The sequence below is a fragment of the Macrosteles quadrilineatus genome, unplaced genomic scaffold (genome assembly GCF_028750875.1).
Source record: "Macrosteles quadrilineatus isolate MER2022 unplaced genomic scaffold, UCM_ALF_1.0 Scaffold_2__2_contigs__length_208266976, whole genome shotgun sequence".
Classification (NCBI taxonomy): domain Eukaryota; kingdom Metazoa; phylum Arthropoda; class Insecta; order Hemiptera; family Cicadellidae; genus Macrosteles; species Macrosteles quadrilineatus.
The window spans coordinates 29558868-29573815 of NW_026542595.1; the positions used below are offsets into that span (position 1 = coordinate 29558868).

Consider the following 14948-nt stretch of genomic DNA (forward strand, 5'->3'; position numbering starts at 1 on the left):
TCTTTAATTCCCTTTAAATATGAATACTCATAAGGTTAACATGGGGAACTACAGAGCCACTGGGGCGGAGCCCGAAAGGATTGTTGAGATAAGAATATGCCTATATGTTAATCGGGCATGTGAGCTATTATCATGCCAAATTTCAGCCCAATCTGTCCAGTAGTTAATGCGTGATTATAATATTAGTTAGATAAGATAAGATAAAAATTATCACATGGGCTTCTGCCTGTGCGTGATAAGATTTCATCACTAGCTGCTAAATGGTTATCTTGATACTTACATAAAAAAAAATATTTAGGGATTTAGGTGCACTTCTTAGTCTAATTATAGGCTACTAGTGCACCTGTTGCTCGTATTCGAGCAATTACAAAATATTAAAGAAGATTTTTTACAATAACAGTAACAATTTCCGTTGACTTAAAAGAGTCAACTCAAAGATAATGTAATCAATCACTCCACTCCAGTTATCGAAACTGGAAACGAACTCACTCTGAAAACGAACGCTCACTCCACTCCATCTATCGAAACTGAAAACGAACTCACTCTGAAAACGAACACTCTTGTGTGTATCATGTGTTTACTATGAACAGCTGTAATTAATGCAAATTATTCGTCTGTTTAAGTAAACAAAATCTTTTCTTTATAAGAAATATATTGGGATTTTGATGGCCTGTGGGGCAAAGCCCGAAGACTTTTATTACAGGAATTTGTGAAAGGGGGCGTCTACACAAAAAATACTTCATTTTGACACCTTGTTTGTAAAAATCCGTCAATTATTAACGGAGGAGTAGTGTTTCGTAGAAATCGCCTTCACGTATTATATATAAGGATACATATTTTAGGTGGGGCGAGAGTAGGAAATGGATTGGGGACTGCGGGTTTGGACAGTAATCAAATAGACTCCGTTTTTTTTGTTTTGTCAGTGTTGTTTTTGCAACACTTATCAAATTTAAAGCACTAATACTTTCCTATTGAAACTGGGAATTTGCGGGAATCACAGTGAGATTTCAAGTTAAACTGCAGGGATTCTAGACGGGTAACTGTGGTACAGTGACCTATTGCTGCATTGCTAATGGTTGTAGTAAAACAGATTAAGTTATGTAATCTTGTAGCTCACTCTTATTGGCTGGTGGTTTCATTGTTAAAGTACCGGTAGTTGTTTGTTTAGAACTGTCTCCATGTTAGTTCAAAGTGAAGTAGATGCAAAGGCTAAGGCAGTAGAGCTTAGCATGAAGGACGTAAGCTTAGCTCAAATTTGTGATTAATTTTTGAAATAAAATCAAGAACTAAGTTAAACTCATTTAATCATAGAACAAAACATAACATTATTTGTTTACATGTTCATAATAAACATAAAACCAAATTATCAGCTGATTCCAATATATTACACTTTTCCCTCCTCATCGTCTACCGCACCTTCTCTTCTTCGCAGTTGATCCGAATGTTTTCTTTTTATCACTCCACCACACATGACTTCATACGAGTATAAGCCATTGCGTTTGACTATGGTTCCTGCTATCCAACCAGGGTTATTCTCTTTTTTAATCCATACTTCTTCCCCTTCACTGAATGATCTTAAGGTTTTCTTTTGAGTTGGATTTTGTTGTTCCTTCCAAATTTTCAGATCTAATTGTTGTCTAAGGTTTGGTTTCATGTTGTCCAACATAGTTGGCATTCTTCGACCAAGAAACAACTCTGCAGGGGCTCGTCCTGTTGTTTTTTGTGGGGCATTTCTGTAACTGAACAACACATTTTGCAATGCCCATGAAGAATCATTAATTTCTTGTTTTGTTGTTCTGTAACGCCTTTTCAAAGTCCCTATTAGACGTTCAACTAAGCCATTACTTCTAGGATGATAAGGAGTAGTTCTTATATGTCGAATTGAATGTCTCTTGAAAAATGCTTCCAATTCAGTAGAGACAAACTGTGGCCCGTTGTCAGTTACTACTTGTGATGGTATCCCATACCTGCTCATCCACGATCTTAATCTTTGAATTATGGCAGTTGAAGTCGTTGTTCTTAAACATTCAACTTCTGCCCACTTAGATAGCGCGTCAATCCCTACTAACCACATTACTCCATCAACTGGTCCAGCTAAATCCAAATGAACTCTTTCCCACACTTTTTCAGGAATGTTCCATGGATAGACCGGGACTTCTTCAATGTTTCCTCTGTTTTCTTGACATGCTTCACAAGTCTTAACATGCATTTCAACGTCTTTGTCAATGTCAGGCCACCATACATAGTATCTGGTAATTGATCTCATAGCTGAAATTCCAGGATGGCCACAGTGCAAAATTCTCAAGATTTTCTTTCTCATATTTGTTGGCACAACAACTCTACCAAACCACATCAAAACACCATCTTCAACTGATAATTCTTCTTTCCTTTGTTTAAATGTTTTAATGTTATCTGGTACCTTCTCTGGCCATGCATTTAACACATAACTTTGTACTAATTTTATCTCCTTGTCCAAACTGCTGTTATGTTTGAGTTCCTTATAGGACACCAATGTCTCAACTTTATCCATGTTTAAAAACTTTATGTCCCTTACATCGGTAGCTTCTTCTCTGATTCTGATGGGAAGACGGGATAGTGCATCAGCACAAACGTTTTCATCTCCTTTCCTGTACTTGATTTGAAAATTGTACTGATTAAGTTCTAGGGCCCATCTCACCAACCTATTGTTCATTACCTTTGGAAGATTCCGGTTTTCTCCAAATATTCTTTGAAGGGGTTTATGATCGGTGACAAGTGTGAAGCTTCGTCCATATACATATTGGTGAAACTTTCTTACAGCAAATAAAATTGCAAGTGCTTCTCGATCAATATTCGAGTATCTTTTCTCAGCATCTGAAAGAGTTCTGCTAGCATACGCGATTGGTTTTTCCAGACCATCTTCACACTTGTGCATTAGGACACTCCCAAGACCGTCTTCTGACGCATCACACACCAACACTAGAGGTTTGGATTCATCATATGGAACAACTGTGTCTTCTTCCGAAAGAATCATTTTGACCTTTGTAAATACTTCATCTTCTTTCTCTGTCCAGATCCATTTCGATCTGTTGCTGGTAAGTCGATGTAACCTTGAGCACAGCGCATGCAACCTAGGGATAAACCTTTCATAATAGTTTATGGATCCTAAAAAAGACCTAAGCTGTTTGACATTTGTAGGTTTAGGTGCCTTTTGTATTGCTTCAATCTTCTCTTTTGTTGGATGGATACCCCGTTCATCGATAATGTGTCCAAGATAGGTGACTGAATTCTGCATGAATCTACATTTTTCTTTCTTCGCTTTTAGCCCTGCGTCACTCATTCGTTTTAATACTTCCTTTAAGTTCATGAGGTGTTCTTCTTTGTTTCGGCCCGTAATGATTACATCATCTAGAAGTACCCCCACTTGTGGTATGCCTTCAAGGAGCTTCTCCATGTATTCCTGAAAGATACCTGGGCTGGAGGTTATACCAAATGGTAGTCTCTTGTATCTATAGTATCCAACGTGCGTGGATATTACCAGATATTTTCTGTCTTCCTCCGATACTTCCATTTGGAGATATGCATCTCTCAAGTCGACAACTGAATACTGCTTCCCTCGAGATACTTTATTCGTCAGTTCCTCAAAAGTTGGCAAAAGTGTTGTATGGGTAACGATGTTTGGGTTTAAGGTTACCTGAAAATCTCCACATATTCTAATTGTGCCATTTTCCTTCTCAACATTTACTGTTGGTGTTGCCCATTCGATAGGAGTTTTGGAAGGATCTACCTTTTCTATAACACCATCACTTACCAGTCTGTTTAGTTCTTGCTCAACTCTACTTCTTAGTGGAAAAGGCACTCTGCGAGCAGGAAAACACCTAGGCTCTGAGTCACTCTTAACATGTATCTTCGCCTGATAGCCTTTAATTGTTCCCAATTCTTTCTTAAATACGTCACTAAACTCTGAAATAACTTGGTTAATTTCCTCTTCGGTTACTGTAGAAGCATTTTCATCTTTATTGGTGTTATCCAACTTACGAATCGTAACACTAGGTGGTAATTTCATGTTGAAGGCAAGCATCCATGGTAATCCAAACAAAGGAGATTCGTTTCCATTTACCACAGCCGCCTTAAGTTTCCTAATCTGTCCATCAACTTTAACATTAACTTCACACTCTCCTAAAACATCCAGGGTATTGTTTCCATAAGCGACAAATTTTGTTTTACATGCCCTCAAATTTGGTGATCCAATTTGTTTCCACAGGGGTGCATCAATCATCGATGCTCTAGCTCCTGAATCAAACTCCATGGTTGTTGGTACTTCATTTAGGGTAACATTAATTTGTGCTCTTGGGATCTTCCTATTAGGTTTAAGTTCAGAAATTCCTAACTGTACCTCTTCTTCCTCAGATTTTATGTCTGTGTCGTTGATTTGGTTCAAATAGGCCTTTTTTGAACGACAATGTCGCGGAAAATGACCCATCTTTCCACAGAAGTGACATTGTTTTGTCTTTTTGGTTCCACATTGTCGTGAGAAATGACCTTGCTTTCCACATGAAAAACACTTAGACTTTTGAGCTGGACAAAATTCTTCACTGTGTACTAGTCCACACTGATTACAATCTTCTGTAGAATGGCTGTATGTTTCTTTTGCCAAAGATATATTTTTCTTATCATAGTTATGTACCTTGTTAATTACAGGCATAGCTTCTTCTAAAATATTCATTTCCCGCTTAGCTCTATCCATCGCTTCAGCTAAATCTACCAACTCATTTAAAGTTAGACGTGAACCATCTTTATTTATGCCTTCTGGCCACCTTTGCCTGATTTCAACTTCAAACTGTGGAAAGTTAACGCCACCAGCAAATCTATCCCTTACTCTTTCCTCAAAATACCTGTCGTATTTACAGTAGGAGGCTAACTCTTTTAAACGCAAGACGAAATTTGAAAAACTCTCATCATTTCCTCTCACACATTTTTCAAAGTCTAGTCTCGCTGCAAAGATTGTTTTACTAGGTTTATAAACACACCGAAATGTATCAATCAGTTCAGTCATTGGTATGTCATAAATTTGCCTAGGTAAAACGAAGTTAGATACCTTTTTGAGGGGTACAGGTCCAACATATGCTAGAAGAAGATCCCTTCTTGCCTCCTCAGTTTCATTACTGTCATCACCCAATCCCTTTACCTTGCACATCAATTGGAAGTGAGCTTCATAATCCTCCCAGTTCAATTTTTCATCATAGGGTTCTATTGAAAACTTTTCCATTCTCTTTCGCACCTCTTCTTTATTGTTCCAACCAATATCTTCACATCTTTGGGTTCGTTTTTTATTCATCGTCGCCAGTGAAATAAAATCAAGAACTAAGTTAAACTCATTTAATCATAGAACAAAACATAACATTATTTGTTTACATGTTCATAATAAACATAAAACCAAATTATCAGCTGATTCCAATATATTACAATTTTCATTCTGATAGAGGAAAGATGGTAAGTGGTAATCGATTTTGATTGGACACTCCAATCATCATCAGACCCAATAGGCGAATGACAAGAATCAAAATGGCATCCCTTATATACTATTGGTTACCGGAAGTACCGGCCAGTAAGCATCTATATAGTGGATGCAGTATACAGTATTACTTAATGTGTAAGACAATTACGAAATCAAGTTTTTTTCGGCAGACCTTGATCTCCCAAAAACCGATTTTCGACTATCGCCAAATTCTTTCCGGACTTTTTACAATCGATAACGCTCTTCAAGACAAGTGTAACGAGTATATAATTCCATATGTTAAGACAATTACATATGCATCACAAAGTCACGTTCAGACATTATGTAGGAAACAGGGTGATTCATGGTGAAAGATGTGGATATTAATATCTAATCGTTGGACGAAAGGGAACTTTTATTTAGTTGTAGGCTAGTTGCTGGTTCGCTTTAGGCAAACCAAAGAAAGACACGGTGCTCTCAGTGTGTGCCGGTTTTGGTTATTTTTGAGGCATCAGTAAATTAGCCTATATGGCGAGTAGATTTTCTTATGAGTAGTATTATTGTTGTTTAAAGATTTTATTAGTGAATCCAACATTCCTGAAGTGTGAAATAGTTTAAAAATGGTGTAGGCCCTAACTTATATTGAGGTTTTTGAGGAACTGTTAGAGTCGGTCTTATTAAATTCCGGTCAATGGGACCTGAATTGCTTTCCCCCACTTAAGGGTGCGCTCTACCTCAGCCCAGATTTCTTAATACGAAATTGCTGAACGCCGATGTCCCTATACCATTGCATTGAACAGCGCCATGAAGAGCGCTTGCAAGCCTTTTGAATCTGGGTGATTACATTGTTATTCTTAGTTTTTAGCAAATTTCCCATATAGGGAATAAGCTATTACCGTAGGTCTCATGGTAAGACCTGGACCTGGGACCGATTTACTTATTCGTTTTGAGGTCCCCAGTGGCCAAAAACACCATCTGTTCAAATTAATATATATAGCCTATATATTAATATTTATATATATATACTAGCTGTACCCGCGGGCTTTGCCCCGTTTAACTTTATAAAAGAGCTCGTTTGCATGGCTCAATCACGTCCTGGTTGAAGTTCGTTTGCTACGCTCACTCACTTTTAGGTTGGAGCTTGTTCGCTGTGCTCACTTGCCTTCAGGTTAGCTCGTTCACTACGCTAACTCGCCTCCAGGTTGAAGTTCGTTCGCTACGCTCACTCGCCTTTTGGTTGCAAATTAGCTGTTGTCATAAATGTAAAAGAAATAATAGTGCTGCACCCTGTTGGTAATCCTTGTAACTTAAATGCTATTGAACATCATAGAACAGAACCAACTTGTTTAATTGAAACAGCTGTTAAGATTCATCAATTCCATTTAAAATATGAGTACTCATAAGGTTAACATGGGAAACTCCAGAGCCACTGGGGCGGAGCCCGAGAGTCCCATCAAAATAAAAACAGCTTAGTTTTCCTATTTAATGCCTAAAGAATCAGTGTACCAAATTTCAGCCTCCTAGGTAAATGGGAAGTAAGAGAATTAGTGATGAGTGAGTGAGTGAGTCAGTCAGTGAGTCAGTGAGGGCTTTGCCTTTTACACACACACACATATATATATATGTGTGTGTGTGTGTCCGTTAGCAGCACGTTAACTCGCACAAAAATTATACGATTTTGATTAAATTTGGTATAAAGGTGGAAAACTACATTTATTCGAACGAGTTTGCAACCAGCATGATCGGACCGTGGGAACTGGGGTTTATGGGGAGTTTTTTTTGGGTAAAATGGGTTTTTCCCATTTTTGAACCTAAAAACATACAATTTTGAAATTTCTTTCCCAACCATTTTGTAGAGCTTAAAAAAATAAATAATTTAGTATACTGAGGCATTGTTGTATGCCTAATGGCTACGGAGAAAATGAAATAAAGTGCAAATTTAAAATTCCCATGTTATTCTTATGGAGAAAATGAAAACTGTTGTACCGCAGTTTACTTGTTTATGGATATATGTTGACCAAATTTATTTATTTCATCCTATACTATTGACGTTTGGTCAAAAACACTGTTTACCTTCCCCGTAGCAGCAAACCTAAGCACTCTTTAAATCTAATGTTATTTAAATTGGGAATAAAAATATGTCTTATTTATGGAAATATTTTAGTAAAAATATTGCTTAATCAGACAAGTTTAAATTTGCTTAGTCTGCAGGTTTGCTGCGGCGGGGGCATTAATAAACTAACTGCAGATTCTTGTTTTTAAGAATCTATTGCTCTTTCCCCGTTTGTTATTTTTTCTCTAAAAATTATTTGTACGTGTTAAAACCTATGATAAAAAACGTGTATTTTTACATTTTATATATCTACAACGCGATATCCTGTAATTTTAGCGAATTTCCCTATTACCGTAGGTCTCATGGTAAGACCTAAGCCCGGGACCGATTTACTTTTTCATTTTGATGTCCCCAGAGGCCAAAAACACCATTCGTTCAAATTTTTATATATCTATATATAGAGATATATATATATGTCCATCCGCACGATAACTTGAGTAATTTTTGTCCGATTTTGATCAAATTTGGTTTGAAGGTGTAAGGCGGGATAAACTTGAATTAGTTCGCGAACCAGCATGATCGGACTATGGGAACGGGGGTTTATGGGGGGTTTTATGGGGTAAAAATCGATTTTTCCCAATTTTGACCCTAAAAACACAAAATTTCACAATTTCTTTTTTAAACATTTTGTAGAGCTTAAAAAAAACAAATAATTTAGTTTATTGAAGCGTTATTATGCGCCTAATTGTTATAAAGAAAATTAAAAAAAAATGTAATTTTAAAATTCCCATGTTATTCTTATGGAGAATAAGTCAACTGTTGTAGTTTGCTTGTTTATGAACATATTTTGATAAAATTTGGAAAATAAATTAATTTCTTACTAAACCACAGTACCTTGTAACATTTTTCATGAAAAAAAAAAAACTTTTTACCCTCCCTAAATACTCATTAAACTTATTTTGTTTAGATAGGGAATAAATAAATGTGATATTTTTAAGGAGACATTTTAGTTTAAATCCAATCAGACAAATGGAAATTTGCTAAGTCTGCAGGTTTGCTGCGGCGGGGGTATTTTTACAGTTTTTTTCACGCTGAATCCATAAATGCAATCAGTTTTTGTCGAAGAGATTCCTAAGTAGCAGAGTAAAACTGTAAAAATTACGAATCTAAGGTTCATTGAACGGTACTGATGGTAATATGGCGTGGTCTGGACGACGGTATGCGAACTGAGGACTGAGTGAGGAGAGCTGTTTATACTCAACTTAATGCGGAATGAAATCAATTCGTTTTGAAACCAAATAATCAGTTCTGATTTAGGCATGTGAGGAAGGCATTATTTCTTACCAACTATTAACATTAAAAAAAAAACTGTTTTACCCTCCCTGATGCAGCAAACCTAAGTACTTGTTAAACTAATTCTATTTAAATAGGGAATAAATGTTATATTTTTAAGTAGACATTTCAGTGTAAATCCAATCAGTCAAATGGAAATTCGCTTAGTCTGCAGGTTTGCTGCGGCGGGGGGTATTCTTTTATTATGTTAGACTAGCTGTAACCCGCGGGCTTTGCCCCGTTTAACTTCTTAATTTTCAAGATTATCTCGTTCGCATGGCTCAATCACGTCCTGGTTGAAGTTTGTTCGCTACGCTCACTCACCTTTGGGTTGGAGCTCGTTCGCTACGCTCACTCACCGTTAGGTTGGAGCTCGTTCGCTGCGCTCACTTGCCTTCAGGTTAGCTCGTTAGCTACGCTAACTCGCCTCCAGGTTGAAGTTCGTTCGCTACGCTCACTCACCTTTTGGTTGCAAATTAGCTGTTGTCATAAATGTAAAAGAAAAATAGTGCTGCACCCTGTTGGTAATCCTTGTAACTTTAATGCTATTGAACATCACAGAACAGAACCAACTTGTTTAATTGAAACAGCTGTTAAGATTCAATAATTCCATTTCTCATAAGGTTAACATGGGAAACTCCAGAGCCACTGGGGCAGAGCCCGAAAGGATTTTTGAAATAAGAATATGCCTATATGTTAATCGGGAATGTGAGCTATCATCATGCCAAATTTCAGCCCAATCCGACCAGTATTTTTCGCGTTCACTTGTCACAAACATACATCCATCCATCCATACATCCATACATCTAAACTTTCTCATTTATAATATTAGTAGGAAGTAGGATTTAATGATTGTTTATCTCATCTTGCAATTTGATGCTATAAACCAACAACTCAGCTACAGTTTCATATGATTCAGACCATGTTAATCCTAACCTAGAATATAGTCTAGAACCATGTTTTTACAAAAAGGCCAGGTGTTGTACCTTGGACCTAGTTCATAGATTGTACCATGGACCGGTCCAAGGTACATCACTTAATTTTTCAGTTTTGAACTTTGCAAATAAAGTAAGCTTAATGGGTAATATATTTAGATATTATTGCAGTAAAAGGAAAAAGAAGATTTAGGCTCACACAAAATAACATGGAAGAAAGAAAATTTCAATTTAGGCTACAAATTTATACCAGTAGGCAGCCTACTTATTTTTAACATAAAAAATAGTTTTTACCTAAATGTTTTTGTTTCAATTTTAAATATTTGTCATAAGGAGTATCTATACCTTGATTAGCCAAGTAACCTAGTTTGTTTTATTTGTTATAGAATCAAAATGCCAAGAAGCAAGATTGGTATAACAAGAAAGCCTATTCTCAAAGAAGATCTAGAGAAAGCGGTGCAGTTAGCTCTTGAAAAAAATCAACAATTTATGGAGCTGCCAAACAAATGAATATTCCGAAAACCACCCTATTGTGTCACTTAAAAAATTTCCAAGAATCTGGTGTGGATAACTATTTGTATAGGCAGCAAAAAAAAAAAAAAAAAAAAAATGATGTCAAAAAAGTATTCTCAGAAGAGGAGGAGCTACTTCTAGTTGGATACATTAAAAAAAGCTGCTCATCTTCACTACGGCCTGACTTTAAAAGATGTCAAAGTTTTGGCATACCAGTTTACCAAAGCGAACAACAAATCGTATGATAAGTCCTAGGATGCCAACCAAATGGCTGGCAAATTTTGGCTTCGATCTTTTAGAAAAAAATATGCTAAGGAACTATCTTTACGGCGGCCTGAGGCAACAAGCTTGGCCAGATCAACAGCATTTAACAAGGCAAATGTTGATTTGTTTTTTAACAACTATAAATCGGTCTTGGAAAAACACCCAGGCATTCCTGCTCAAAATATATGGAACTGTGATGAAACTGGGATGACAACAGTTCATGTACATCCTAAAGTTCTTGCACCTAAAGGTGTTAAACAGATAGGGCAGATGACAAATGCAGAACGAGCCACCAACATCACAATGATCGCTGCAATAAATGCTGGTGGTGGGTTAATACCTCCCATGCTAATATTCCCCAGGTGCTCAAGGGTGCACCAGTAGGAACAATTGGTGATGCTAATCCTTCTGGTTGTTCAAACGAAGAACTATTCTCCATTTTATGAAGCACAGCAAATAAAGCAAGGAAACCCCAAAGATTCTCTTGCTCGATAACCACGAAAGCCACATAAGTGTCAGGTCAATTCAGCTGGCTAAGGATAATGGAGTTATTTTATTGACGTTTGTTCCTCACACCAGTCATTAAATGTAACCTTTGGACCGTGGTATGTTCGGACCTTTCAAAGCCTACTACAACACAGCTATGAAAGAATGGATGTTGAGATCTGGCAATGTTGGCAAACCAGCAACAATCTATGATATCGCTGAACTAGTCAGAAAAGCATTTCCCTTGGCTTTCACCCCGAGCAATATTATAAATGGATTTCAAGTAACAGGGATAGAACCGTTAAACACGAACATATTCAAAGATCATGAGTTTCTTCCATCCAATGTGACTGATCGACCACTTCTTGAACCAGCTGAATCCTCGTCAACAGTGGAAAACCCCATTAACACAATTGAAAACAGCGCTCAACCAAATGTAGGCCTACCATCTAACTTCGTGGACCTGGTGGAATCAAATGAATCAACTAGGCCTATCAGCTTGAATTTAGGCCTATTGAATGATCAGCCTTCAACTTCAAGCGGGCATGCAAGCGTATACATATGGTGACATCTCCTTCTCAATGTAACATTGTGTCTCCTGAAATAATCCGACCTTACCCTAAGGCAGAAGCCAGAAAAAACACCCGAAAAGGTAGACCAAAAGGATAATCTTGTGTATTAACAGATACACCTGTGAAAAAGAAAATTGAAGAACAAGAAGCACTAAAACAAACTAAAAAACAAAAGAAAAACAAAGGAGAAGGAAATCAGAAGAAACAAAAAACTAACACCCAAAAAAAAAAATAGTTTTTAGTTCTGACTCTAAGTTAGAAGTAGATGAGGACTTTATTTGTGATTTATTAGGTGACTCCGAGGAAGATTTCAGTGACTTAATCGACCATGATAATGAAAATATTGAGGTTGGATCTTTTATATTAGTGAAGTTATCCACTAAAAAGACAGTGAAACATTTTGTAGCCGAAGTGATGGAAGTAAAAGATGAAACCTACAAAGTGCAATACTGAAAAAAAGATAAAGACTGTTTTAAATTCATCAGAAGCGAGTGTACAATTTACCCAGTGGACAAAACAGTAAAACAGATATTATTTATTTGCTGCCTCATCCTAACCTCAGTGGAGGATCCGCTCGCCAGCTTGAGAAACTGTCTTTTGGAGTTAACTTTGGTCATTTTAATATCGAATGAATCAAGTGTAGTCGCCAAAGTAGCCTAGGCTACTAAAAGCGTAAAAGACCTTAATAATTCTGTCATATGGTATAAATATGTATTGTAAGGGCCAATTGTGTTATATTTTATAAAATAAAAACTAGGACTAATTATTAATTTGATAATTTAAATGTGTTTCTTACATTTATTTCCTCTACCTAAAAATCAGTGGTCCAAGGTATAACATAGGTAGGGTACTGTACCTTGGTCCTAATGTCATAATTTTTTAATATTTGAATATATTTTTTTGGGAGAAAATAAAGGGTTAAATGATGTAATGTGTTAAAGAACAAGGATTACTTTTCACTAACATTTATTGTGTTTTAAAGTGTCATATCAAAATAAAAAAATTAAAAGGTAAAATAGGTCCATGGTACAACACCTTCCCCTACTGCCACTTAGGAATCTCTCCGACAAAAACTGATTACATTTTTGGATTCAGGGTGAAAAATACTGAAAGTAGGTAGACATCTAAAAATTACATGATATCGCGTTGTAGACATCAGGCTATCAAATAATCACCAACATTTGCATCAACCTTTGAACCAAACATTTTTTGAAATAGGCTATCAAAATTTAAAAAAACGGCTAAACTAACTTAACTTAGGCTACAATAATATTTAACGAAAAATATATGACACCAAGATCTTTTAAATCGGTTCACAATTGGGGCTACAATCAGTAAGAACTAAACCCCTTTGCATTTGCACGGGACAGACGGTTAGAGCCTTAAGTTATTATCCTCCAAAACTTCATTTTAGGTAGGGTCTACCTAAGTTATACACTTTTTACACAATTTTACAATTCAGGAAGTTCGTTTAGGCTGAGGTATGGGTCTTGAATTTTTATCCCACCCCACAATAGGGCACAAGAGCCTTCTCCGACCGAGGGTCTGTCTATAATCTTGCAGCAATCTTCACAAACCTTGGAATTAAGTTAACTTATGCAGGGTTTGTCGAGAGGAACCAGTGGCCAAAATTCCTCCCCATTAGGTTTGTTTATCATACTGGCATAAGTTAAATTTAAATTGAGACTATGCCTAGCCTACTGAGTTTTAAATGGGAAATCCCAAAATGTTTTACTGCTTAAGTTTAACTTAAAAACAATAACTAACCTTCAATTATAATTTAAATCAATGATTACCAGTACTTACTTCTCCAATGCGATTAGGGATCCATTAACTACTTCATCGCCGTTTTTAAGAACTCCAGATATGTCTAATAACAAACCTTTGATAGGCTTTTTTAACCAATCAGTCCCCATAACCTGCAAACAAGATTCCGTTTTCAAGTAACAATCAAGTTATTGTTTTGTTTAATATAAAATGTAGGACTACAATCAAACAAGTTCTTGTACTGTTTAACATCCCATCATAGTTTAATAAAGCTTATAGCCATAAGATTAATAGATTAAAAATAAAATATTCAAATGGGGAGTAAAGATGTACTGTAATATCAATATCGTAAGGGTAGTGTTATCACTTATCAGTAGTTATGTTTATTATGCAGTGAAGTTAGGGTTATCTAGTTAGTAGTTATCTTTATCTCTCTTTTCTTTGAACTAGAAGTAAGTAAAAGAAGTACGCAGATTGCAGAAAGGCAGAAGGCGAATTTTAATTGTTGCCTACAGCACCGAATTATTTTGTTGCTGTAGCAGGTCGATTTTATACAGTAACAAAATAGATATAAAATACCCCCGCCACAGCAAACCTGCAGACTAAGCGAATTTCCATTTGACTGATTTGATTTACAATGAAATGTTTACTTAAAAATATAACATTCATTCCCCATTTAAATAGAATTAGTTTAACAAGTACTTAGGTTTGCTGCATCAGGGAGGGTAAAACTGTTTTTTTTTATGTTAATAGTTAGCATGAAATAAAAACATTTTCCAAATTCGATCAAAATATGTTCATAAACAAGCAAACTACAACAGTTTACTTATTCTCCATAAGAATAACATGGGAATTTTAAATTTACAATTTTTTGGAATTTTCTCCGTAACCATTAGGCACATAATAACGCTTCAATATACTAAATTATATGTTTTTTAAGCTCTACAAAATGGTTTGGAAAGAAATTGCTAAATTTTATGTTTTTTTTGTCAAAAATGGGAAAAACCTATTTTTACCCCATAAAACCCCCCGTAAACCCCCTTCCCATGGTCCGATCATTCTGGATCACGAACTCGTTAAACGTAGGTCTACACGTTTGTACCAAATTTCATCAAAATCGGATCATTTTTGCTCGAGTTATCGTGCTAACGGACACACACACACTTATCTATATATATAATTCTGTAAGACCAAATTTTTACCAGAAAATTGTGGACGTCTGGTAAGTCGCAGAGAAGTGGGAGGGGTCTTAAATTAAAGGTCTTGACCCCCAGGGACTCGGGAAAAATAGCAGAATTCCCATAAAGTTACCAGAAAACGAGATATAACGTAAAATATCCACCATAAGAAATGCATGGGGACTGAAAAACGTCTGCATTCTATCAGCTGTTACTTATTTATTTGCAATGCTTACATTTATTCCGAAAGTCAATGTTGGTAAATAATGTTCCAAAATGAATTGTGTTTATTTTTTTTGTTTTCCGTTTTTATAATGAGTGAAGTAACTAGACAGGGTAGGGGAGGACGTGCACTTTCACCTGCAAGACGTG

The 14948-nt window shown here is 36.2% G+C and overlaps 1 protein-coding gene across 1 annotated transcript in view; it reads right to left on the minus strand.

The window, feature by feature from the left end:
* LOC128986440 (phospholysine phosphohistidine inorganic pyrophosphate phosphatase-like) overlaps positions 1–13796 on the minus strand; it is a 62847-nt gene extending 49051 nt beyond the window's left edge. Inside the window, exon 1 of the mRNA XM_054406813.1 lies at positions 13438–13796. Coding sequence (XP_054262788.1) covers positions 13438–13547 — 110 coding nt within the window. The 5' untranslated portion in view covers positions 13548–13796. The remainder of the gene's footprint in view (positions 1–13437) is intronic.
* Positions 13797–14948: the final 1152 nt, after the last annotated feature.